Source organism: Triplophysa dalaica, chromosome 20 (assembly GCF_015846415.1).
Source record: "Triplophysa dalaica isolate WHDGS20190420 chromosome 20, ASM1584641v1, whole genome shotgun sequence".
Lineage (NCBI taxonomy): Eukaryota > Metazoa > Chordata > Actinopteri > Cypriniformes > Nemacheilidae > Triplophysa > Triplophysa dalaica.
In genome coordinates this window covers 13217597-13241633 of record NC_079561.1, presented here as the reverse complement: position 1 = coordinate 13241633, position 24037 = coordinate 13217597, and the positions used below count along the sequence as shown (strand labels likewise).

The window sequence follows — 24037 nt, the reverse complement described above, 5'->3', positions numbered from 1 at the left end:
TTGCTCCTCAGTCAAATCTAAATCTAGTCCAGTCTGTTACAGTATATGTCATGTCAAGTGTTTTATTAGGTTAGTCAGTGTAGTTTGTTGTTTCTGTCAATACTGTTTGTTAATATATCCCTATTTGTTAATACCCGCTTCTGTCTGCACCTGGGTTCTTTATCCATGCAATCCCTGACAGATTAATGTATGTGTTTGCAAAAACAATTTATACAGTTGTTTGTCAGGTCTCTGGTCTAGCGTCTGTGGGGTTTGTTTTACTTATGTCTTGTTAGGGTTGTCGGGCAAGTGGGTTTTGTTATTCCTAGTTTGTCACTTATTCAGTGTCTGCGTTTCACCCACTTCCCTCGTTACCTTGTTTACTCCTTCATCATTAGTTTATACTCTTCACCTGGATTTTCCCGCTCTTTCTCCAGCTGTTCCTTGTTTTCTTCCGGCTCACTTTCACTTATATTCCCTGTGTCTTCTCTTGTCTGATGTCAGTCCGTTAGGTTTAAATCACCTGTGGGTTGTCCAGTCCAGTCCAGTCCAGTCTTGCGATTAATATCGTCTTGTCCAGGCTCCAGAGCTGTTAGTTTGCAACCGGAATTTACCCTTGTTTTACTCTCTGCTTACTCAAGTATCTACGACTGCCATAATTTCTTCTCAAGGGATCTTGCTGCTACATCCAGCTGCCTGGGGAACCCACTGGTTTGCTGCACATGTGATTGCCATCCTGACATCTTACTTCTGGTTCTTAACCGGCTGTTGGTTGTGGGGAATGAGGCTACGGACTTCGACTGTCAATCATACGGGAGTACCAGGGTTGTGCTCGTCATCTTCTGCTCGAGGTAGTTACATCAGTTTTGTCTCAAGCCAGTTGCTGGAAGGAATCAAACCAGTTGAACCGTCATCATCAAGCGGATTCTTCCTTGACTCTCGCTGGAAGGAATCAAACCAGTTGAACCGTCATCATCAAGCAGATTCTTCCTAGGCTCTTGCTGGAAGGAATCGCACCAGTCGAACCGTCCTCAAGGGGATACTCCCTTGGCCCTCCCTGGGCCGAATTACGTGTCTTGATCTGCTTTCAGCAGGTGGAATTATCCTTGGCCCTCACGCGGCAGAATTACCTTGTTTTTACCTGTCTGCAGCAGGTGGACTTTTTCCTTGGCCCTTTCTGGGCGGATTCGTTTTGTTTTTGTGAGTTAAGTCTCTGACAATTTTTTTTTTTTCCATGCTGATATATGCACCTCTCGGCGCAGTCCACTGAACCTCCCGGCCGAGCGCTCGAGTCTTTATTGACTTTTGCTGCCTTGACGTTCTGATCATCTGTCTTTGTGTCTATGATTTCCTGTACAAGCCTTTTTGTGCTGGGTTGAATAAAACCAACCTTCTCCTGCATCTTACTCTTGAGTCGTTCATAAACATTGTTAAATAATGGCAAAAATAACTGCATATCATTTTTTTCTTTAAAGACACGTATTTTATGGAAATGTGTCAAACAGATTAAGTGTGAAAAGGAATTTTATGTAATGTATATGTTCAATGAATTTCATAAGGAGATGGCTACATGAATGGATAGAAAAAGTTGTACTTACCAGGGACAAAATGATAGAGATAAATAGAGATAAAGGTCTGGTTGGAAACCAGTTAAACCGGTAACTTTCATTTCAAACCTTGTAAATAAACTGTAAGAAAAGACGGACTTCTCAAAACATATCAACACCTCAGAAGTATTTTAAGACCTTAGATCATAAAGTTGGAAAGGAATGAAAAAATGGTACATGTTTTCAAATACACGTTTGAAAGCAAACAGTCAATGAGAGTGTACAAAAAATTACATCTGACAAAATCGTTTGCAGAGGCTTAGCAAACCAATATGAATGGGAAATTAAAATCACTTTGAATTGTATGTGAAGAACATATTAAATAACACTTTAGGAATAAAAGTACAAACCAACAAGTAAACCAGAACCGAATGAATAAAAGCGACTATTGAAGCATGTTTTGCATGTCAGAAATAGCTACCACAGAGTGAGCAACTTCCCTAAAGGGATATTGCCTCAGATGACTGTTTTCTACTGGTTATGGCTTTCCTGCGGCAGGAAATCACATATGGTGTTAAGTTAGTCCTCACAGAGCTGCAAGTAGAAATATCTTCCTATAACCAAAGTGTAAGGCAGCTGGAAAAGTGCTAAGAAGTAAAGTTGTTTGTGATGCTAGGACATAAAACAATAAAACCCCATTTGTTGCTAGATCCTGAGGAATGATATCCTTACCTCCCATCAGGGGTTGATGTCCATGAACTGAACCCCACTTCTTATCACACATCTCTTCTCCCCTTCATGCCATGATCATTGAAAAGTGCTTACACATTCCATATTGTGTTTATAATATTTTTTCCTGTTATGAAGATTTGAACATCATTCTAACAACGTTCAATAAAGGAAGGAAGGAGGCGGGAACCGGCGAACATTTAAAGTACTTTAATCAACAACAAAAAAAAACCATAACACGGAAGTTGACTGCCGGCCACAATAACATAAATACTAACGTAAAAGATATGTCCGGGCCAGGTCCTCTTTCGTCAGCAGTCCTGTCGCTCGTCCTCTTATGCTCCAGATTTCCTCCGTGAGATTCCTCTGTGAGATCCCTCCTCTAGTTCCTTCAAACCTAACAAAGAGTGTATAAGAGCTTTTTTAACTTAAGAACATTACCTGCACTTCTCTAAGAGGATTGGCTTTCTCAGTAAATCCTGTTCACGGATAGATTCAGATTCCATTTGATGATCTTGTCAGCCACAAGTTAAACTTAATTTCACAATGGCCATTGTATTCATGATTCTTTCACAATGACCATTATATTAATGATTCTTTGTTACATTTGAGTATAAAAGGAGGATTGGCAAAAGACTGATAAACTTTGTGGTTTTATTTTATTCTTATACTATGTTGATAATCTTTGCTTATTAAATTAGGATTTTCTGTACCATTCTATGAATTTTAAATAATATTGTAAAATTGAAATTGCTGTGGAGAAGCAGAACAAGAGATTCCTAAAACCACACCATTGGATCTTGTCGTTGGGCCAGTGGGTGGTCTTTTACAAAGTCCAGTATAAGGAGCGAAAATGGCAGAAACATGAAAACAGACATGTTGAGAGTAACAGGTGAGAACAAAACGTTGACTTAACATATACTGCAAATGTTACACACAGGGTTCGAACAACCAACCTCAAAGTCTAAGGTGGGTTTAACAATTTGCAGCTCCCAACTGCACAATCAAGTGCTGTCTAAAGCTATAGCAGCACACAGCGGCAAGAGCAACAACTGGCAGATATAGACAGACATGAGAAACCAATAGGTTATGAAGAGAAAGTCTGAATGAAATCAAATCTACAAATAGCACATGCTACCGAAGGGGTTTGAACCCCCAAACACAAAGTCCCAAGGCCTGTGTTTAAAGAGTTGCACCACTTAGCTAGACACATGAGTACTGTCTGGAGCTAAAGCAGCACAGAGAAACAAGAGCAAAAACACATCCTCAGAGTATCAAAGCATGTGGATCAACAAATTGCAATACTAAGCCACACACTCAAGTCCTGCCTGGAGCTACAGCAGCAAAGAGCCACATGGGTGCAGAGCAACAAGAGCAAAAACCACAGAAACGGAACGTACGTGAAAACAATCAGGTTGATAAGCACTGGTGAGAATAAAATCAAACGGTAGTACTTGAAGGTAAATGTAACAATCCCACCAAACAGGATTCGTACCCACATCCTCAGGTTATCAAACCATGTGGATCAACAAATTGCAATACTAAGCCACACACTCAAGTGCTGTCTGGAGCTACAGCAGCACAGAGCCACATGGCTGCAGACATTTTTTTCTGTAACCTAACTCCAACGAAAACGTTACAAATTACTTATTAAAACATGTATTTTGTATTCTGTAGTGAAATACTTTTTAAAAGTTACCTTCCCAGCCCTGTTCATACAAATTCATAATCACCAGAAATGATTAATTTGGGTTAACAGAATTATTCTGTGGAATAATCTCAGTAATTCTCTTTGTGTTCTGCAAACATTACTCTGCTGTACATTCATGATGAAAACTTCCCATTCGACCTCATCCCAGTGGGGGTCTATTGGATTGGATTTGTAACAACTGGAAGTTGAAATGACAAAACCAATTTTAAATATATTTCTGTTTAATTTATCAGTTTCAATTAAAAAAATAAATCCTGACAGTTGCCACAAGCTGTTGGTAAATGAAGTCCGTAAATCTATTTAAGTTAATTACAACAAACAATACACCTTAGAATTATTTTATAATCTTAAGAAAAATGAAAATTAAGGTTCTATAAAAGAGTTGACTTTCCCCGTCTTTCCACTCTTTTCTTATTCGGTATTTCATTTGACTGTTTATCTCTTGTTATCTGATGAATCTCAGTGAAGCGCTGCATTTCTGAATAGGCCTTAATGAAGTCACAACGGGCTCACATTGCTCAAATATTTTCATATTATTCTGAAGAATTTGCATTTGTTTGAAACTACTGGAACGTTCTCTGGCAAAAACTAGACGTCACCTTGATCAAGGGATGTTTATTGCGGGCTGTCGTCGGCTACAACATATGCCGTTCACACCCTGGCTATTTCAGAGAACCTCGCTTGAACCAAAATGGTTTTGTACAACATTTTAAACATGTTACACTACTTTCTGTGCCTCTTCTGGCATCTCTGCTCCACACCATTACAATAGAAAGCTAAACCATTGACTCAAAACTGGATGATGTTCACGTTGTTTACGCCAATTTCTCAACCCAAGCCCCTTTTCTTTGAAATGATGCAGATTTAAAGCAGATCATGGCTACATACACAATACACTGACTGGCAACCACATGGTTGGCTTATTAGATAATTACTCTTTTAACAGGGAACACATTATTGCTATACAGTGTAGATCACAGTTATGATCAGACCATATCAATACACAGTCACTAACGCAAATGTCTGCATACATTTTACATGTAACACATCTCTCCTGTGCTTTTAAAACTGGTCGGGATAACATTTTAGGATTGGGTAATAAAGTAAATACGGTTTCCGGGTTTAAAAGCTGACTCATCTACATCAATCATAGTGATGATTTTAAACAAAATTATGATACGTAGCATGATATGGTTTTGTTTTATGTTTTAACAAAATTGAACGTCAAACGTAGTCTCCATTTACGGTAAAATCCTGAATAAAGGGTTGTACTGTACAAAATTCATCTTAATAAATGACTGTGTCCACCCACATCTGAATATTTATTTTCCACCCCCATTTCTCATGTGAGCAGTACATGTGAATAGTCCTGAAAGGAGAAAACTCAGTTTCACTTGCGCCGGACTGTTCGAGGATCAACATGAGGATCCTTTTTGTCACTTTTTTCCAGTTGCTGGTGATCCAAGGTGTATGTGTTTTTATCCTCCAGCATTCTCTGTAATTTTTAAATAGAATGTGAAATTGGCCCAGTAACCTGTTATTTTTGGTTTGAGTTTAAACAAATCTAAAAGACTATTTTACACTTGTTTAAGTTTTATTGTCACTTCGTTCATTGCAGTTTGCCTGGTCCATGCATACCTGGGCTGATATGGGAAGGATTAGACAGAAACGTGCTTGGATCATTGATTCTTTTTCTATCGAAGAAGAAAATCCTGGACCGTTTCCTTATACACTCGGAAGGGTGAGTCGCAATCTAAGAGTGACTGCATTCAGCTAGAGATTTTCACAAATTTCTTTCATTCGTAAAAATTACAAATTATTCTAAAGTGCTGGACATAATGACAACCCTTTTTAAAAAGAAGTATACTTGAAGTTAATTTGTGTATTAAGTATACTAATATCAATGGACTAGCAGTATGCTTTAATGTGAACTATTTGAATACAGCTTGGGACTAAATTGGCCCACTTTTTAGTTTATAAAAGTATACTTTTAATTGTACTTTAAGGGTAACAGTAAAGAACTTTAGAGTACACAACAAGTTAACAATTAGGTTATCATTTGTACTACAACTATACTCCCAGTAAACTATTAGTAAAGTAGGTGTACTGGTAGTATACTAGTTCGAAACTTTTAGCACATTTTTAGTCTATTAAAGTGCACTTTGAAGTTTACTCGCAGTGAACGATTAGTTAATAAGTTTTTATACTGCAAGTGTACTTGTAGGTTATCTTTAGGTGTACTGTTTTAAGTATGTTTGTAACCTTTCTTTAGGTCACCTTGCAGCTATAATGATAGTTAACTAGATCAATATTTGTACTACATTTGTAAGTACAATTCAAAGTTTATTCTTAGTAAACTACTACTAGCTGGTATTTTTATGATACTATTTAGATATAATTTTTGAACTTAACATACTTGTAATATAACTCTTACTGTACATGTACAGGTGACTTAAATACATTAATTACATTTATATATTATTGTTCACCTCTCTAGGGAAATATTTGGAAAAACATACGTTTTAGATTTTGAAGAAAGCTAAACCAACAAAAAAGTAAATCATTTTTTCTTTAATTCAAATGTATTTGTAGCACAATTTAAATATTTCACAGCTTTACGACAACCCTCCAGATGGCGGAAAGTTAGCAAAAACAAAGCACACCCATATAATAATAAGTGTAATATTATAATTCATATAATAAGTATATTCATAAAATAAGTAGCGACAGAAGTATAGAACACAAAGTTATGTAACAGACATTATAAAAAGACAACTTTTCTATATGCTAAATACAAAAAATAATGACCAAAGAGAGTCAAAACATTGATTTGTGGTCACATTTAATAACTTAACACAATATTTCTTACAAGCATATATATTTTGACATATAAAAGACACAATCACAGTTCCATAAAAAGAAAAACCATTCTACAATCATTCTAACATTACAAATATAAACAAGTGTACATGCCATTTAAAGAATCAGAAGCATATTATTTTTCGTACAAGTAATAGAGGAATAAACGGTCTTAAATTGGAATATTGTTTATTAAATTATAAGAGACAATATTAAATAGTATGATAAACCATACAACAAAATATATTCTTCTTTCATAAATATATTTTAGCATTTGATAGGCATTACATTTCAGAATAAATAAAAGCTTGTTCTGATCTTAAGAGTCTGATGTACATGTAAAACCAAACGTCATGTAATGTTAATCATATATTCACCTCGTCAGACTGACACAAACTTGCAGTTGCAGTACCAGGATTCTTCAAAAATGGTCCTATCATTTGACGACCACGTTACAAGCTGTGCGTCGCCAATTTTGCTACATACCTGCAAAAAGTAAATAGCAAAAGGTGTTTTTGGATGAAAATGGCATAATGGTCAACTCAAAGAAAGTAGACACAAGTATAAGTATAAGCCAAGTTTACTTATGAGTCTAGGACAAATATCCTTAAACGTTTCACTCAATGAAATCAAGTATACTCAAGAGAACATTTAAGTATAATTTTGAGAAGTACATAAAGTGAATTTCTAAGAAGTACATAAGAAGACTGAAAGTATCCTTTCTATTTTAAGTTTATAAGAAGTTTACTTAAAGCACACTTGAATAAACTTCTTTCTGATAATGGAATAATATGCATATGTGTATTTCTCAATGTGTGCGCTATTTGTATTGTGTTTCAGATTGAACTTGAAAGGAACTATTGGGAACTTGTTAATTTCGAACTCTTTGATTTGGGTTCGCTGGAAAATATCCTCATCATTGATAACAATACAGGTGCAATTTCTGTAAGTGAAAAAGTGGATTACGAAGCTATTGGAAACCATAATTACAACGTATGTGCAATGTATTCATCACATCATTACAATAAAAATAATCTAAATGACATTCATTTAAATACACTGCAATTTATGACTATGTATTGAGTTTCATCTGACCCAACTACAGCTCCATTTTAAAGCGATGAAAAAAGGCCAGAAAGAAGTTTTCGCTAGTCTCGGTGTTGAGATCAAGATATTGGACATAAATGACAACCCTCCTATATTTGATAAGTCAAAATATGAAATTTCTGTGGAAGAGTCACATGCCCAAGGTAATTATTTCTAGACATCACAACATAAAAGCAGAGAAATACTAACCCCAAATATGAAATGTTGACTGTTCACACTCATCACATTCATTGTTTTGCCTTCCCTCCAGAATTAAAAACGTAATATCTTCTCAAGAAACACGAGCCTATAAAACCGAGCAAAGATAGAGCATTAGTCATATTGGTCATTTTAATAAACATTTAAGATTCTTCAGAAAGTGTAAAAGAATAAATAATACGTTACATTTTAATAAAATATTGTGTTTGACTGAACACAATCATAACATCATGTTTGAACACAAGCTTATAATGACAGAAAGTTGACATGATCTACTCATATAACACATTTTCATTAAGGTGAAAAGGTTCTGGTGGTGTTGGCATCTGATAAAGACGATTCAAAAACACCAAATGGAACTTTCTCCTTCACAATCAAGTCTGTCACACCAAAAACAGACAATGTTGAGTTTTATATCCAACAAAACAATCAAATTGGGACAATTTACTTTAAAGGGTGCTTGGACTACGAGGTATGAGTTTTATTTGGTCATTCACGGGAAAAATATGATCATAAACTTTAATGTCTAATTTAACACACTGCAGTAGTGAACCGTGATTTTGAGACTTGGCCCAGAGCGCACGACAACACCCCCCCCCAAACACACACCACCTTACACCTTACAGTGAGATAATTACCTTAATGTGCTTTCCTTTAGAAGTGAGAATACATCATTATACCATCACACTTACCACATGATCCATTAGTAATGCTACTCCAAACGCAAAATAACATAAAATACAAATCCTTATTACACATGTGCAATATGATCGGCGTGTCGTGTGTATTTGCTCTTCAACGGAATAATGGATCACATGACAGACACTGTCTCGTAGTATGATCGTAAAACACACACAGACGAACGTTCACAATGTAAACTAGCAGTCATTAAAAAGTTTGATGATCAAATTACTTGATAAAAAAGTCTTTTTTATGGGAGAGCAGCTTCCCCTGAGACCACAGGAGGATCTGACGTGCCAACTTGTATAGTTGCCGTGACCGCAGACCCCCCTGGTGATTTATGTATGAGACCACAGCTGTGTTGTCTGTCCTGACAAGCACATGTTGGCCTCTGAGTTGTGGGAGAAAGTGTGTCAACGCCAGAGACACTGCCATCATCTCTAGGCAATTTATGTGCCAAGATCGAAACTGGCTCTCCCATCGGTTTTGGCCCTATTGGCCTTCCATAACAGCTCCCCAACCTGTGAGTGAAGCATCGGTTGTCAGTGCAACGCGCCGACAACTGCTTCCCAACACTGGTCCTTGGGAAACGAACCAGGGTTCTTTCCACATTTTCAGTGTGTGCAGGCATCTGCGTGTCACCTTGATAATGCGCAACTGGTTGCCCCTCGGGGAAAACCCTTTGGTTTTGAGCCACCACTGTAGAGGTCTCATATACAGCAGGCCGACAGGAATTATGTTGGACGCAGCTGCCATGAGGCCCAACAACCTCTGAAAAAGCTTTACCGTCAGTGATTGGCCTAGCTTTATTCTGCAAACGGCTGACAGGATTGCAACAATACGAGCAGGCGCGAGCCGCGCCTGCATCGTGATGGAATCCCATTCCACTCCTAAAAAAGTGGTTCTCTGTACTGGAGAAAGCACACTTTTCTTGGTATTCAGCCTCAACCCTAGTTCTTTCATATGTGCGAGAACGACATCTCAATGTTGAACCGCCAGATGTTCCGATTTTGCTAGAATGAGCCAATCCTCTATGTAATTTAACACTCGAATGCCCTTCATGCGCAGCGCCGCTAGGGCTGCATCCACGCACTTCGTGAACGTGCGTGGAGACAGAGCCAGGCCGAACGGGAGAACACGATATTGATAAGTGGTAAAAAGTGGTAAAAGTCCACAGGCTGCACAGTCAGCTCCCTCGAGCGCTGACTGTGCATGCTCCGCTCCCAGACAGACTACACAGAGATCATGCGTATCATTGCTCGTGATAAAACGCGAACAAGGAGGAGCACAATGTCTGAAACTTTTCTCTGACATGTTAGCAAATTGGCATACCAAACACACTTCTTCACAAACACACTCACGCTGCTTTTAAACTAGGAACACACACACTACACACAGAGCCGTTGCTGAGAAGAAAAGAGCTGAAGTTGACTTTTCGGATGTCGTTTTATACCTCCTGGTCCATACATCATCCATGACGTGTCGTTTCACTACTGGACGATGTTGACACACGTGCTCAGAGCTGGTCACGCTGAGGCATTCCCCAAAGCGTTGGCATGGCGACGCAGTGCGAGTTCCCTCGAAAGGGAACGGCTGTCTTTTATTGAAAATAGTATTTTGAAATATTTAAATATATTTTTTTTACGATAGTTTATGTAATCACAGAGGGTATTATGCATACCTGCTTATTCCAAATGTGCACCTTATCACTGAAAATTTTGTAATTTCCTCTTAACAAACATAAACCAGACTTTTTATACAGCCCATGTTCTTTTTATAAAACACCAATTGATATAAAACATTAATTTCTTTTAACCTGAAATATTTCAGAAAGCTCAAAAATATACAATTCTGGTTGAAGCAAAGGATCATGGAGAAAAGAAAAAGCTCTCAAGCACAAGTACAGTAACAGTCAATATTTCTGACAATAACAACCACATTCCAGAGTTCTCCGGCCATACAGTGAGTTTCTCTATTTATTATGAGATTGTATGAAATATTGTTGCAGGGGAGACTTAAATTTGTGTTTCCTACACTGTAAAAACAACTAGCAGGATTTATTTTATTTTTTGTTTTTATTTTTTATTTATGCAAGCTAATACATATTTTTTGTTAATTCTTTTTCACACATTTTTTTTAAGTAACCTTTCCTTAAAATCACAAACTTTGTTTGTTTTACTTTGCACACAGAACACAAAAATATGTAAATCCTAAAATATGTTTTTGTGAACGGTCAATTTCGACTTTCTGAATTTCGGCAAAATACAAACTACAAGGAAGAACCGAATTCAAAAAAAACTTTTATTAGTAAATAAATACAAAAAAAGTTGTTATAATAACATGCCTTGTTCAGTTTCTTTGCTTGCTATCCAGAATCAAAAGGGTTGTGATGTTGAACTGTGACATCCCTAAAGGACAGTTCAGAAATTACTCTAACCTGCAGTTAAAACACCCTGCAAGACCATGCTGTGCAAATCTCAATATTATGATATGAATAACATATAAAAAGTATAATGACTTCTGCAGGGCAGTGGGAAAGTAAAGGAACGAGTCACTGGAACTGAAGTTTTGAGACTTCAAGTAAAAGACAAAGACAGCCGTGGCTCAAAACCCTGGAAAGCTAAATACACAATCCATGGAGACAGGAAGCATATATTTAAAATAGAAACAGACCCAACTACAAATGAAGGGATTTTAACTGTTGTTAAGGTAAACTGACAGTTTAAGCAAATCCGACACATCAGCTTTAAATGTCTAGAATGTACTTTGACAATGTTTCTGCATTATATTCTCTTGCTGTTACTTTCTGCACAGCCAATGGACTATGAGGAGCAAACTTATCACAATTTGTCCATCAGCGTGCAGAATGAGGCTCCTTACTTTTCATGTACAATTAAAAAGCGACCACAAGACTCTATGTGGGAACTCATCAGATTTTTTGAAACTGCTGAAACAAGTGATACAAACCTCTATAAGTCCATCCCAGTGACCATTTATGTTGAAGATGTCAATGAACCTCCAGTATTTATTCCAAATGTTATGGATGTGTTGGCAATGGAGAACACAGATGCTGGAACTTATTTAACAACAGTTACTGCTGTAGATTTAGATGAAGTCCATGGAAACACAATAAAGTAAGTAAAGCTAAAGTTATATGACACAAATAGCACTGTACTTGACAAGATACATAATCATATATTAAGTACGGTCTATCTCCTTCTCTCAGATATATTAAAGGGGGCGATGTTGCTGGTTGGATAACTGTTGATAAACATACTGGAAACGTATCCACAGTCAAAATTCTGGACAGAGAATCACAATCTGTGACAAACAGTGTATATGAAGCAATCTTGTATGCAGTGGATAATGGTATGAAAAACATACTGCACAATTATTTTGTATATAAATTTATTCTGAAGTTTATTCAGTTATGGAATCTATTTTAAATGTATGTAAAATAGACATACAGGGTCAAAATAAACACTTGCCAAATTTATTTGAAAACTGTCTTAGGTGATAAAGTTAAAGAATTACTGTCAGATTAAGGGTCCATATATCAATATTGAACATGACTTTGACTGGATGTAAGGTACTTTTACACCATGTTTGAAATGTGTTAATCACATAAATATCATAAAGAAAATCCTTGTAGAACTAAATTTAAAGCAGTTTATTGAAATATAAAAAATACATAATTTTCTTTGTAACAAGACACGCAAAATCAGTGAGGTTCAAAGTTACCAATGCCACTACAGCCCACGGCAACAGTATCGCTTGAGACAAAAGCAAAACACATATATTTGAAAATCTCTCTGAAAAATGAAGAATATTCGTAAATATTCTTGAAGAGCAATAATTATTTGTTTCAGCTAAAGAAAGGAATACATCTCAGACATATACTGTACTGGACATCTCAGTTTTGACCTTTCAGTAAGATACTCCTTTAAGTATTTTCAGCAACTGATGTGCCAGTGAAATACCATAAAATAACAGTTTTTATTATGTAAAATTACTTTTTTTACTGTATTGTAAGTGAAAATCTATCAAAGAAACAGGTTTTTTAAAGTGTAATTATTGCAAGAGTGGCAAACAAAAACAGTTACATTAAACGAATTACAGCAAAAATCTATTTTGGCACTCCTCATGTTGTCAAACATACATTATCACACCATTTAATATACTGTAGGCTACATGTAAAGTTTCTCACAGAAGTGAGAACACCGCTCACGGTTTTTAAAATATTTTATTGTATCTTTTCATGTGACAACACTGAAGAAATTACACTTTGCTCCAATGTAAAGTAGTGAGTATACGGCTTGTATAACAGTTAAGATTTGATGTCCCCTCAAAATAAATGAACACACTGCCAATCATGCCTAAAACGCTGGCAACAAAAGTGAGTACACTCCTGAGTGAAAATGTCCGAATTGGGTCCAAGGTGTCAATATTTAGTTTACCCACCATTATTTTCAGCACTACCTTAACCCTATTGGCCATGGAGTTCACCAGAGCTTCACAGGTTGCCCCCGGAGTCCTCTTCCACTCATCCATTATAAAATCACAGAGCTGGTGGATGTTAGAGACATTACACTTCTCCAGCTTCCATTTGCCCCACAGATGCTCAATAGGGTTTAGGTCTGGAGACATCATTGGCCAGTCCATCACTTTTACCCACAGCTTATTTGAGGGTTGTTATCATGTTGGAATACTGCTCTGTGGCCCAGTCTCCGAAGGAAAGGATCATGCTCTGCTTCCGTATGTCACAGTACATGTTGGGATTCATGGTCCCCTCAATGAACTGTAGCTCCCCAGTGCCGGCAGCACTCATGCAGCCCCAGACCATGACACTCCCACACCATGCTTGACTGAAGGCAAGACACACTTGTCTTTGTACTCCTAACCTAGTTGCTGCCACACACGCTTGAAACCATCTGAACCAAATACGTTTATCTTGGTCTCGTCAGACCACAGGGCATGGTTCCAGTATTCCATATCCTTAGTCTGCTTGTCTTCAGGTTGGACGACAGCCATGTAGACCAATTTGATGCAGTGTGCGGCGTATGGTCTGACCACTGACAGGCTGACACCCACAACTTCAACATCTGCAGCAATGTATGTAGCACTCATACATTTATTTCCCAAACGCAACCTCTGGATATGATGCTGAGCATGTGCACTCAATTTCTTTGGTCGAACATGGAGAGGCCTGTTCTGAGTAGGACCATTCTTGTTGAACCGCTGTATGGTCTTGGCCACCGTGCTGCAGGTCAGTTTCAGGGTCCTGACAACCTTCTTGTAGTCTAGGCCATCTTTATTTAGAGCAACAATTCTTTTTCTCAGATCCTCAGAGAGTTATTTGCCATGAGGTGCCATGTTGAACTTCTAGTGACCAGTGTAGAGACCTTGTAATACTAACAAATCAGATGACACCTGGGAGGAAAAATGGCTGATTGGGCCCAATTTGGACATTTTCACTTAGGGGTGTACTCACTTTGGTTGCAAGAGGTTTTAACATTAATGAACGTGTGTTGAGTGATTTTGAGGGAACAGCAAATGTACACTGTTATACAAGCTGTACACTAACTACTTTACATTCTAGCAAAGTTTCATTTCTTCTGCGTTGTCAGATGAAAATATAGAATAAATTATTTACGAAAATGTGAGGGGTGTACTCACTTCTGTGAGATACTATATTTCAGTCCATTGTGCATGTGATTGATAGGTTCACCACCACTGACCGGCACAGGCACTGTGCGTATTTACCTACAAGACCAAAATGATAATGTGCCAATGTTGACTTTGCGTCATGTGCACATGTGCTTGGACAAAGAGCCCACAACAGTCAACATCTCAGCTGTAGATCTGGACCTTCCTCCATATAGTTCACCTTTCTACTACGAGTTGTTGGGTGATGTTGTGGGGAAATGGAGGATTGATCCAACTCATGGTAATCCCACTACATCGACTGCATTAATTTACACTGATGATGACAATATCCAGAATGTACCAATTTGGGAAATAATAGAAATTCACTGAAGGCACTCTAGTTGAGAAGGGACATTGGGGGTGGCAGGGGTTGTTTTTGTAATAATAATAGTAAAATGGTTCCATTTTTCCTCCATGCATGGCCATGTTTTTATTTCAATTGCATTTTTGACCAGCATGCATCACCATTTGTGTTAATTTTTTAAATTTCTGTATTATTGATAAATTACAATGATCTTTTGTTTTATCTCTCTTTCTCTATTTAAAGGTACAACTGTGAATCTTTATAAAGAAAGCAATATATATTCAGGTCATCATTCTCTCCAGATGAGAATTTCAGACCAGCAGGGACTTTTTGCCATCCATAATCTGTCAGTCACTGTGTGCAACTGTTCTAGACATTCCAAATGCCAAAGTACGGTGCCAAGCTTTCGGATGGGCATTTGGGGCACATGCGTCGTTCTCCTTGCAGTTCTTTTACTTACAGGTAGGTGGAGTGAAACTAGCTAAAAGTTACAAAGTTACTTGCTCAACTACAGTCATTAGAGAAGAGAATATCACCTTTGAATTCTATGGCTTTATGTATCAGGACATGACCTAGTCCTCAGCAGGTCTTCAATTATGCAACCTTATTAATTTGAACAAAACGGGAGAAGCCATGTGTGAAAACACAGTACTATGATTCAAAGAACAACATTTAGCTGCAATAATGTAAAGTAATTGTTTTATGTATAACTTTCAGTTTGTCACATTGTTTTTGTCATCTTAATTGTTTAATTTTTAGTCTTACTCTGGTAGATTTGCTGTTGTGCTTGTGAGCATTGTCTTGTAGCATTACTCAATTTCAAGCAAACTATAGCTGTGAACAGATGGCGTCAATTATGAAAATAATGTGATAAATGTTGGTAACAAAACACTGTTGGTACCAATTTACCTTGGAAATTGGAAATCATTGGAAATACATACCTCTGCCTACATTTCTGTATGACCCGAAATACACAGCTAAAGGTAAAAATTGTTGCATATTTCAGCTGGAATCTAACCTACACTAGAGGTGCTTGTTTTTTCTCATCTGATGCACTGCAAAAAATGACTTTCTTACTTAGACTTTTTTTCTTGTTTTCCAGTGAAAATGTCTAAACATTCTTAAATCAAGATGCATTTTCTTGATGAGTAAATTGACCTAAGAAAATAAGTCTTGTTTTTGGTAAAAAAATATGAAATTTCACACAAATTCACTGAAATTTCAGATTTTTTACTAAAAACAAGACTTATTTTCTTAGGTCAAATTACTCATCAAGAAAATGCATCTTGATTTAAGAATGTTTAGACATTTTCACTGGAAAACAAGAAAAAAAGTCTTAGTAAGAAAGTAATTTTTTGCAGTGTGTGGGTTAATTTAAAGTTATGAAGCAGACATATGCACAAAATAAAAAAGTTTGAGCACCTATCCCCACTCCATTCGTACCCTAAACCTACCCACTTCCCAACCCAGGAGTGAGATTTAGAGCCAATTCAGAGGGTGGGGGTTATTAGGAGGCCATGATTGGCTAGGGGAAGTGGAGAGAATCTGGCCAGGACACCAGGGTTACACCCGTGTTCTTTACAAGAAGTGCCATGGGATCTTAAATGACAACAGGGAGTCAGGACCTCGGTCTTATCTGAGGGGTGCTGCTTTTTACAGTATAGTGTCCCCATCACTATACTGGGGCATTATGACCCATAGAGACCACAGGGTGAGCACCCCCTGCTGGTCTCTCTAACACCTCTTGCAGCAACAACCTAGCTTTCACAGGAGGTCTCCCATCCAGGTACAGACCAGGCGCAGCCCTGCTTAGTTTCAGTGGGCAACCAGTCTTGGGCTACATGGTGATTTGGCTGTTAAAAATGCTATAAAAGCATTCATACAGGTCGCGTTGCATTCTAAGTTTTCTAACGCCATACGATATTGTTGTGTGTGAGCACAACAGGTTTTAATCAACAACAATTGTGCTTAAGGAATGCACACAGTCGAGAGTTTGCCCTGAACAGCTTCATTCTGTCAACCTTAAATTGCTATTGTTTAAATAAATGACTACATTGGTTGTGACAGAAATGCTTCCTTTAACTACAGCAATGCTCCTAATGGCCCTGCTATGCAGCACTGGGAAATTAACTATTCATATAAATGACGACGGCTCTAGTTATTTGATGACATCCAATACTGAACACAAAGGAACAGACTGTGAGGTAATTTCCCCACAAACCTATAACAACATTGAGATTTTACATTGTATTTAAATTGAACACGCATTTCTGTACTTACAATTTCTTCACATTTCAAGCTGTGAGTTAAAAAACATATTAATTTGTCAGATTAAATAATGTTGGAATGTTGTACAGAAATGCTAAATCAAGTGGCTTTCAAATGTTTGAGACCACACTGAAATCTTCTGACACACAAAAAACAATATACAGAAAAATATATTTTTATTTTTACCACTGATTGGTCAAACTGCTCCGAGCTAACATAGCCAACCAATTGGTAACTAGATATTTGAAAGATTTAAAACAAATACAAAATACCATATTATAATGTAATCGTTTGTATAACGTCTCCCATTTTCACTTTGCACTCTTATAAATGTAAGGTTGTTTCCAGTGGTTGAAAAAGTACTGGAAATGTGTACTTAAGTACAAGTTACATTGTTGAAATTGTACTCAATTACAAGTAAAGGTACTTGTGTTAAAAAAGTAAAAAATAATCTTCTCTAAAATACTCAGAGTACTAGTTACTCGTTACTTTTTAGGAAGTGTTATTTAAAGAATTAAGAATAATTATTAATAATCAAATTTGGAGATTTAGGCTATAAAGAAAATAGCTATTTTTAACAAAACACAACTGGATACAACTCATACAAAATAACCATTCAATGTGTTCTGTCTGTCTGTGTATCATGAGCTCAGTTTTCCAGTTAAAACCATTAATGCACTTCCAATACTGTTCAATCATGTGTACTAGGCCCCATTATGCAGACATAAGTAAATAAGAGGCCCAAATTCTGCATGCAAAAAAATCAAACTTAGGTGTCCCATGTACGGAACAGGTGACATAGTTAGTTAGAGGCAACATAAAATTTTGGCTTCTATCGATGTAATGACGTCTTATTTAAGCAAATCGATCGAGCAGTGCAAGAAACTGAACGTTATTTAAAACATTATAAAAAACCATTAATACTGGTAATGCAAAATTTGTGAAACTGCTTCGCATGCGTTCCAATCACATATGTGCCCTACTCACTTATAAGAGCACTCAGATGGAGAGAGATGGACAACTTTATCTCATGTTTATCCGTTTGGATGAAACTTGACAAACGGAGTGATACAGGAACTCAATATTTATCCATATATCGGATGAGCCTAGAAATTGTGTTCCTTTCCCGCAGTGACATTCAAGTGCACAAAACCACCATTTGAAAGGCTCCCTGCCTGCCGCACACGTTCGTCCTCCTCCAAGATTTAACTATATTGGCGGTAGATGTCTTGAAATCTGTGTGACACAAGTTTTCTAAGAGCAATTTGAGTGGACGCGACTTTTTTCTCCTTAGCAAATCACATGGAACTTAAACATATAAAGTAGCGACGACAATGCGAGGAAAAATAGCGCAGTAAAGTCGCGGTCACACTTGATTTTTCCATCCATTGTCTTCCATCCATAGGCATGCGAAAGTGATAGACGGGAAACGCAAGCCTGTATGGAAATATTTAGCATTTTGCTGTGTAGCAAATTTAAATTTTGTTGAACTCTGACCTGCGAATTCGGTTCACGTGAGTGCGTGAGCCCAACAGGAGATCTAAACGTCATAGCGTGGCCTCTCAGTACAATAAATTCCAAAATGGAGGAATCGCTTATTGTAGCAGGGTAGCATCATCCCATTTTGAACAACAGAACTTTAAAAGATTACAAAAACCAAATAAAAAGAGAAGCGGCTTGGTTTGCGGTGGCAATATAAACAGGAGCGGATGGTAAAGTTTAAACAGTGAAACATGTAATTTTATGTGATTGTGCGTGTATGTACTTGATCAACTGTAGTGACTGTATGTGCCATTTTCGCAGCCCCATCCGAACAAATTTCGCATATTCAAGTGTGACCGCCGCATAAAAGTACCAATGAAGCACTAAAAATGTACTCAGTAAAAGCATTAAAACGTTTTTAAACTACTTAAAAAAAGTACAATTCCTGAAAAAAAACACTCAACTACAGTAATTTGAGTATTTGTAATCCGTTACTTTCCACCACTGGTTATTTAAACCCGGCAAGCATTGCTTCAAAAACGGACAAATCTAACCGCTGGGTTAAATCAAACCAGCATTTTAGGTTGAATCAGCCGAGCATAGGTTAATTTACATCACAAAGGTTGGGTTTGTCTATTTTTGACCCAACGCTGGGTTGAATTAAACCAACATTTTGTGTGTTTTGTGACATTTCTGCAAAATTGTATCAAGCAGCCCAAATTCTAAATCTTTATTTAGATAATTTCACATCGGATGCAACAGTAGTGAGTGTTAAGTTGGTTTAAAAAGCATAGACAGTTTCTCTGGTGGTGTGGCACCCAAAATCCTTTCATTTGCACAAGCATGGCTTGTGTGAGTGCACAGGATGGTTTGCAAATTAGATATACAAATTCATGCAAAAAGTCAGTCAGTTTATTAAAGCACACAGGGAATAACAGGGATCTTCAGGTAGTTGATATTTATGTCAGACTTCATGATAACAAGCAAAATGAAAAAACGTGTGTGTATATATATATATATATATATATTTATATATTATTCAAATAAAATACAAATAAAATAAAATACATAGTACTTTTATGACATTACTCTCATTTGTTATGAGAATATATATATAAGTGGTCACACACTTTGGATCCCTAGCTAAAGATACATAGTATGTCATTTACGGTTGGCATTAATACAATTAACCTTTTAAAAAAATCTAAATCTGATAACGATGATTATTAAATGTTCAAAAGAGATTTCCAGGAAAACAGGCTGATGCACGGGTTCAGAATTCAGTTTACTCTGACCAGCTGTCTCGGAAATCAGTATTTAGAGTAAGTATTTGATCTATTTCACTTAAATAACTGTTGATTTTGTAAAGTTTTTTGATGTTATAATTTGTCTTTTAGAATTCCTCAACGCGTTCATTCAGGGAGATAAAAAAAACTCAGGTAAGAAAATCAACAGTAAAGAGTTGTTCTGTTTCTTTCTTCCTGATCACCAGAGGTAGTGCTAAGCACTGGTGGATAATCACTGCGCCAGTTAGAAAAGTCGAAAATACAAGTCATGACAGAGACTAAGATGCAAGAACAGTAGCCGGCTTTACACCAACTTTCAAATTTTGTCCAAACACATTTTTCTTCCCAATGATGGACATGGTCAAGGGATTCCGTGTCTAAAGATGCTTTGACTTATCCGTGTTTGCATAGCAGTATTCTACCATTATCTAAAAGACAGTTTTACCAAATTGAGTTAGATCCTAACTAATCTGTAAGCTTTACTCAACAGGGCTTAGCACAGAATGCACTCTAATGGACATGAAACTTCTTCAATCTTAACAACCCTTTATGTCACTAGGACAAACTGAAATGAAGTGAATGTTTGTGACTCTCACCCTCAAAGCGCTACAGAGGTGGATGACCTTTTCAATGAATGCATGATTTAAATTTTCATGAAAATAAATTATCCCTTCAGAATATTTTCTACTTCAATTGGGTCTGTAAATGTATCTGTTTATCTCAAGTTGACATTTTATCTACTTTGCAGATGGCAGTGGCTTATTTAGGTCTTGACAAATCGGATAATAAGCCTGTTCATACTAATGTGTGATTCAAACCTTTTACAATGCAACTGATTGCAAGACTGTAACAAAACCCAATATTTCTGCCAAGGTGTATGAGAGTGAGCGTTAGTTACTTACCCGGGATAGTAATACAGTGGCAAACTTAATAAGATGGTTTTCCTGGGATCACATGCAATGCAGGATCGCAAGCACCCTGGTATGTGGGGATAATGTTAGAAAAATAGCTCATTCCAATGCCTGTGATGGGAATTTGTGTCTGTGTGTAGACTACAGGTGCTCATTCACACTGGGGCTCTAGGAATAAATACCGATCCCTTTGTTTGCCTGGTACAGAGGCAAACCATAGTTAACGATCGCACACCAAACAGAGAGATGAAGGGGAATATAAAGGGGTGAGGCTAATGGGGCACCGGGTGAAAACAATGAACGGTTACAAGGAGGTCATTGGCAGTGGAGGGCGGGCACACACACTGACGGAGAACATGTCCTTAACATTCATACACAAACAACAACAGCGACGAGACAGACAGGTGCTGGACCCGGGACCTGACAACGTACTCTATGTTTATATATTTGGAAAATGGGCACTTGGAGTTTAGCCGTTAACTTAACATAATGGGTGTGAATTTGTTTAGCTGTGGCAACCTCCCACTATTGTTTTGCTAATGAACAAGGGCAAACACTGGTTAGTTTTGCTTTAAACATCTTAAATAATTTGTCCTTAGGCTAAAAAAATCTTTCATTTCACATTAATTTTTATGTAAAATATGTTACAGACATTTCATGAAGACCCTAATATATTATACCAACTTGTTGAAAGTGCTCATACGATGACTCATTCCAGCCGCCATAGCTGACATGCCAAGTAGTGATTAGCACTGCCTCTAGTGGTCATCAGGAAATAACAGAACCTCAGTTACATATATACTGTAACTACTGTATCATTTTTCACATCAGATTTTCACTCCAGTTAAAAAAGCATTTTCCTAGATTATCATGTCATTTTTCTTTCATCTAGGGATCAAAATGTATATCTTCATCTTCTTACAACAGTTTATCCATCAAGAGGCAAAGCCTTTTCACTCTCATAAACCAGGTGATTTTTGTATTACTTTCGAAATGTATGCTACCATAAACCTTTACTTCATATTGGGTTTTAATTATAAGAAAAGGCTGTGAATGGTGGATAATGTTTTACATTTTCACATTTTTCCTCGTATTCTTCTTCTGCAGCGACTGCTTGATCTTCAAAACAGTGATCAGGCACATGATGCTTATAAACCGCACTGTTACGCACATGAAGGAGAATTTATTGCCAAAGCTGATCTGGATGCAATCTCCATCGCCGAGATGGACTTTCTTCCAGAAATGCTTAATAATCTGGACTACAAATTCAGAGATCTAGCCTCAATTTGCAGACCTGACTTGATCACAAAAAAGGATAATTTATATCAGAAAGTATAACAAGTGTTCTGAGTATGAGACAGAACTGGTATCAAAATAAAAAGAGTAACATATAGTGAATGATTAGGGTTGGTGGGAAAATTATATTTTACTGTGGTGACAGATTATAAATGGATTTTATAGGATTGTCTGTTTGTGTATTGATTTAAATTTTCAACAGCATTACTTACTAATCCATAACCAATTTCTAATGATTAGGATATCATGCATCGATAATGTTACATGAAATCGAAAAAAAAAACAAATTGAGATTTGTGAAACCTGTGTGCTGCCATTTTGTGATGATCTAGTGATGTGTTTTGTTTACATCCAAACGTGATTTAACAGGATCAATATATTAATGGTTTATTACAATAAATACTTCGCAAAACTGCAATTGAAACAGTTTTTTGGCATTTACAGGTCAACTGCTACACATAAAAGACACAAGATGATTCTTTAAAAGTGACTGATATAGCTCTCTTGGGGATGATGGAGCAGGTTTTAAAAGAGGTCCAAATCTTCGCACAACTAAAAAAAACAGGTTGATTAGTTTACATGGAAATACTGAATCTGAAACATTTCTTCTGTGAAATCGTGTTCTGTAACCTCTTATGTGGCCGCTCACAGGTATTCTCCCAGGGGATTTTCTTGCCATTAATTTAATTCAAAGAGGAGCTGTCTTCGAGCAAAAACTACACTTCAATTACATAACATCAGTTAATGGAATGGTGCAATGGTTAATGGTTATTTTTCATTTAGAAAATACTGCAAAAGTGAATGGATGGAAATGAAAACCAGGCTAGAGAACCTACATTTGCAAAAGTATTGCTTTCATTCATATCTAGATAAATAACATCTAATTTCTAAATAAATAAATAAATGAATGAATGCAGTCTCCCGGTGAGCAGGCCAACACTGCCCTGCTGTGGCGAGGAACCCAAACTCCAATGATTGATTAATGGAGAAAAAACCTCGGGAGAAACCAGGCTCAACCGGGAGGGCCAGATCCCCTCTGACGTGTCATAGCTGCACTCAGACTGCTGACGTGTGGTTTAGGTTTAGCATTTAATACCAAATATTGTAACTTCAGCATTAATAAGACAAATAGTCCGTCTTTGCTCTTGGTTGGGGATGTAGTGGTCTGAGCTAGGATGGTCCGATGGTCATATTTCTCTTGGCAACTGGTGGAATTGCCTTAGATGGAGCTGGGATGGTCAGTCAGTCTGCAGCTGTATCTGGTGTAATCTCAAATTGGGGATGGGCATCTGTCGGTCGCCTGGACATGGTGGAACTTCTTCCTACCTCGGGATGGGCATCCCGAGGCAGAGGCGGAAAGAGAATAAAGAGAATAATTAGCGTAGCTGCTGTTCATTAACTATGCATTAAGTGAAAGCTTGGCTGAAAAGATGTGTCTTTAATCTAGATTTAAACTGGGAGAGTGTGTCTGACCCTCGTATAGTATCAGGAAGGCTATTCCAGAGTTTAGGTGCTACGCATGAGAAAGCTCGTCCACCTTTGGTGGATTTTGTTATTCTAGGTGTTATCAAAAGTCCTAAGTTTTGAGATGTCAGCGAGCGTGATGGGTTGTAACGTGATAAAAGCTTGGTTAAGTAAGTAGGTGCTAAACCGTTCAGGGCTTTGTAAGTAATTAAAATAATTTTAAAATCAATGCGATACTTAATGGGTAGCCAGTGAAGCGATGATAAAACTGGGGTTATGTGATCGTATTTTCTTGACCTAGTAAGAACTCTGGCAGCTGCATTCTGAACTAACTGTAGTTTGTTTATCGATGATACAGGACAACCACTAAGTAGAGCATTACAATAGTCAAGCCGTGAGGTCACAAATGCATGAATAAGCTTTTCTGCGTCTGCAACACAAACTATTTCGTAATTTGGCAACATTTCTAAGGTGGAAGAAGGCTGTTTTTGTGATATTTGAGATGTGAT

General features: G+C 37.2%; 1 protein-coding gene across 1 annotated transcript; it reads left to right on the top strand.

Moving 5' to 3' along the window:
* The first annotated feature begins 5349 nt into the window (after positions 1–5349).
* LOC130408857 (cadherin-like protein 26) lies at positions 5350–22450 on the top strand. The gene is made up of 16 exons (XM_056732317.1): positions 5350–5434; positions 5585–5707; positions 7666–7818; positions 7931–8075; positions 8430–8602; positions 10642–10773; positions 11338–11520; positions 11626–11945; positions 12038–12180; positions 14534–14758; positions 15065–15283; positions 16910–17025; positions 19813–19893; positions 19969–20010; positions 21661–21738; positions 21876–22450. Exons 1-16 carry the CDS (start codon positions 5387–5389, stop codon positions 22104–22106), a joined length of 2412 nt encoding a protein of 803 aa, XP_056588295.1. The 5' UTR covers positions 5350–5386; the 3' UTR covers positions 22107–22450.
* The last annotated feature ends 1587 nt before the right edge of the window (positions 22451–24037 follow it).

What these genes read in the sequence shown, in the direction of transcription:
- LOC130408857 (XM_056732317.1), top strand. Translation starts at nt 5,387, where the DNA reads ATGAGGATCCTTTTTGTCACTTTTTTCCAGTTGCTGGTGATCCAAGGT. An exon ending in AAGGGTGCTTGGACTACGAG is followed by an intron (nt 8,603 to 10,641) that starts GTATGAGTTTTA and finishes GAAATATTTCAG; the next exon opens with AAAGCTCAAAAATATACAAT. An exon ending in GGATTTTAACTGTTGTTAAG is followed by an intron (nt 11,521 to 11,625) that starts GTAAACTGACAG and finishes CTTTCTGCACAG; the next exon opens with CCAATGGACTATGAGGAGCA.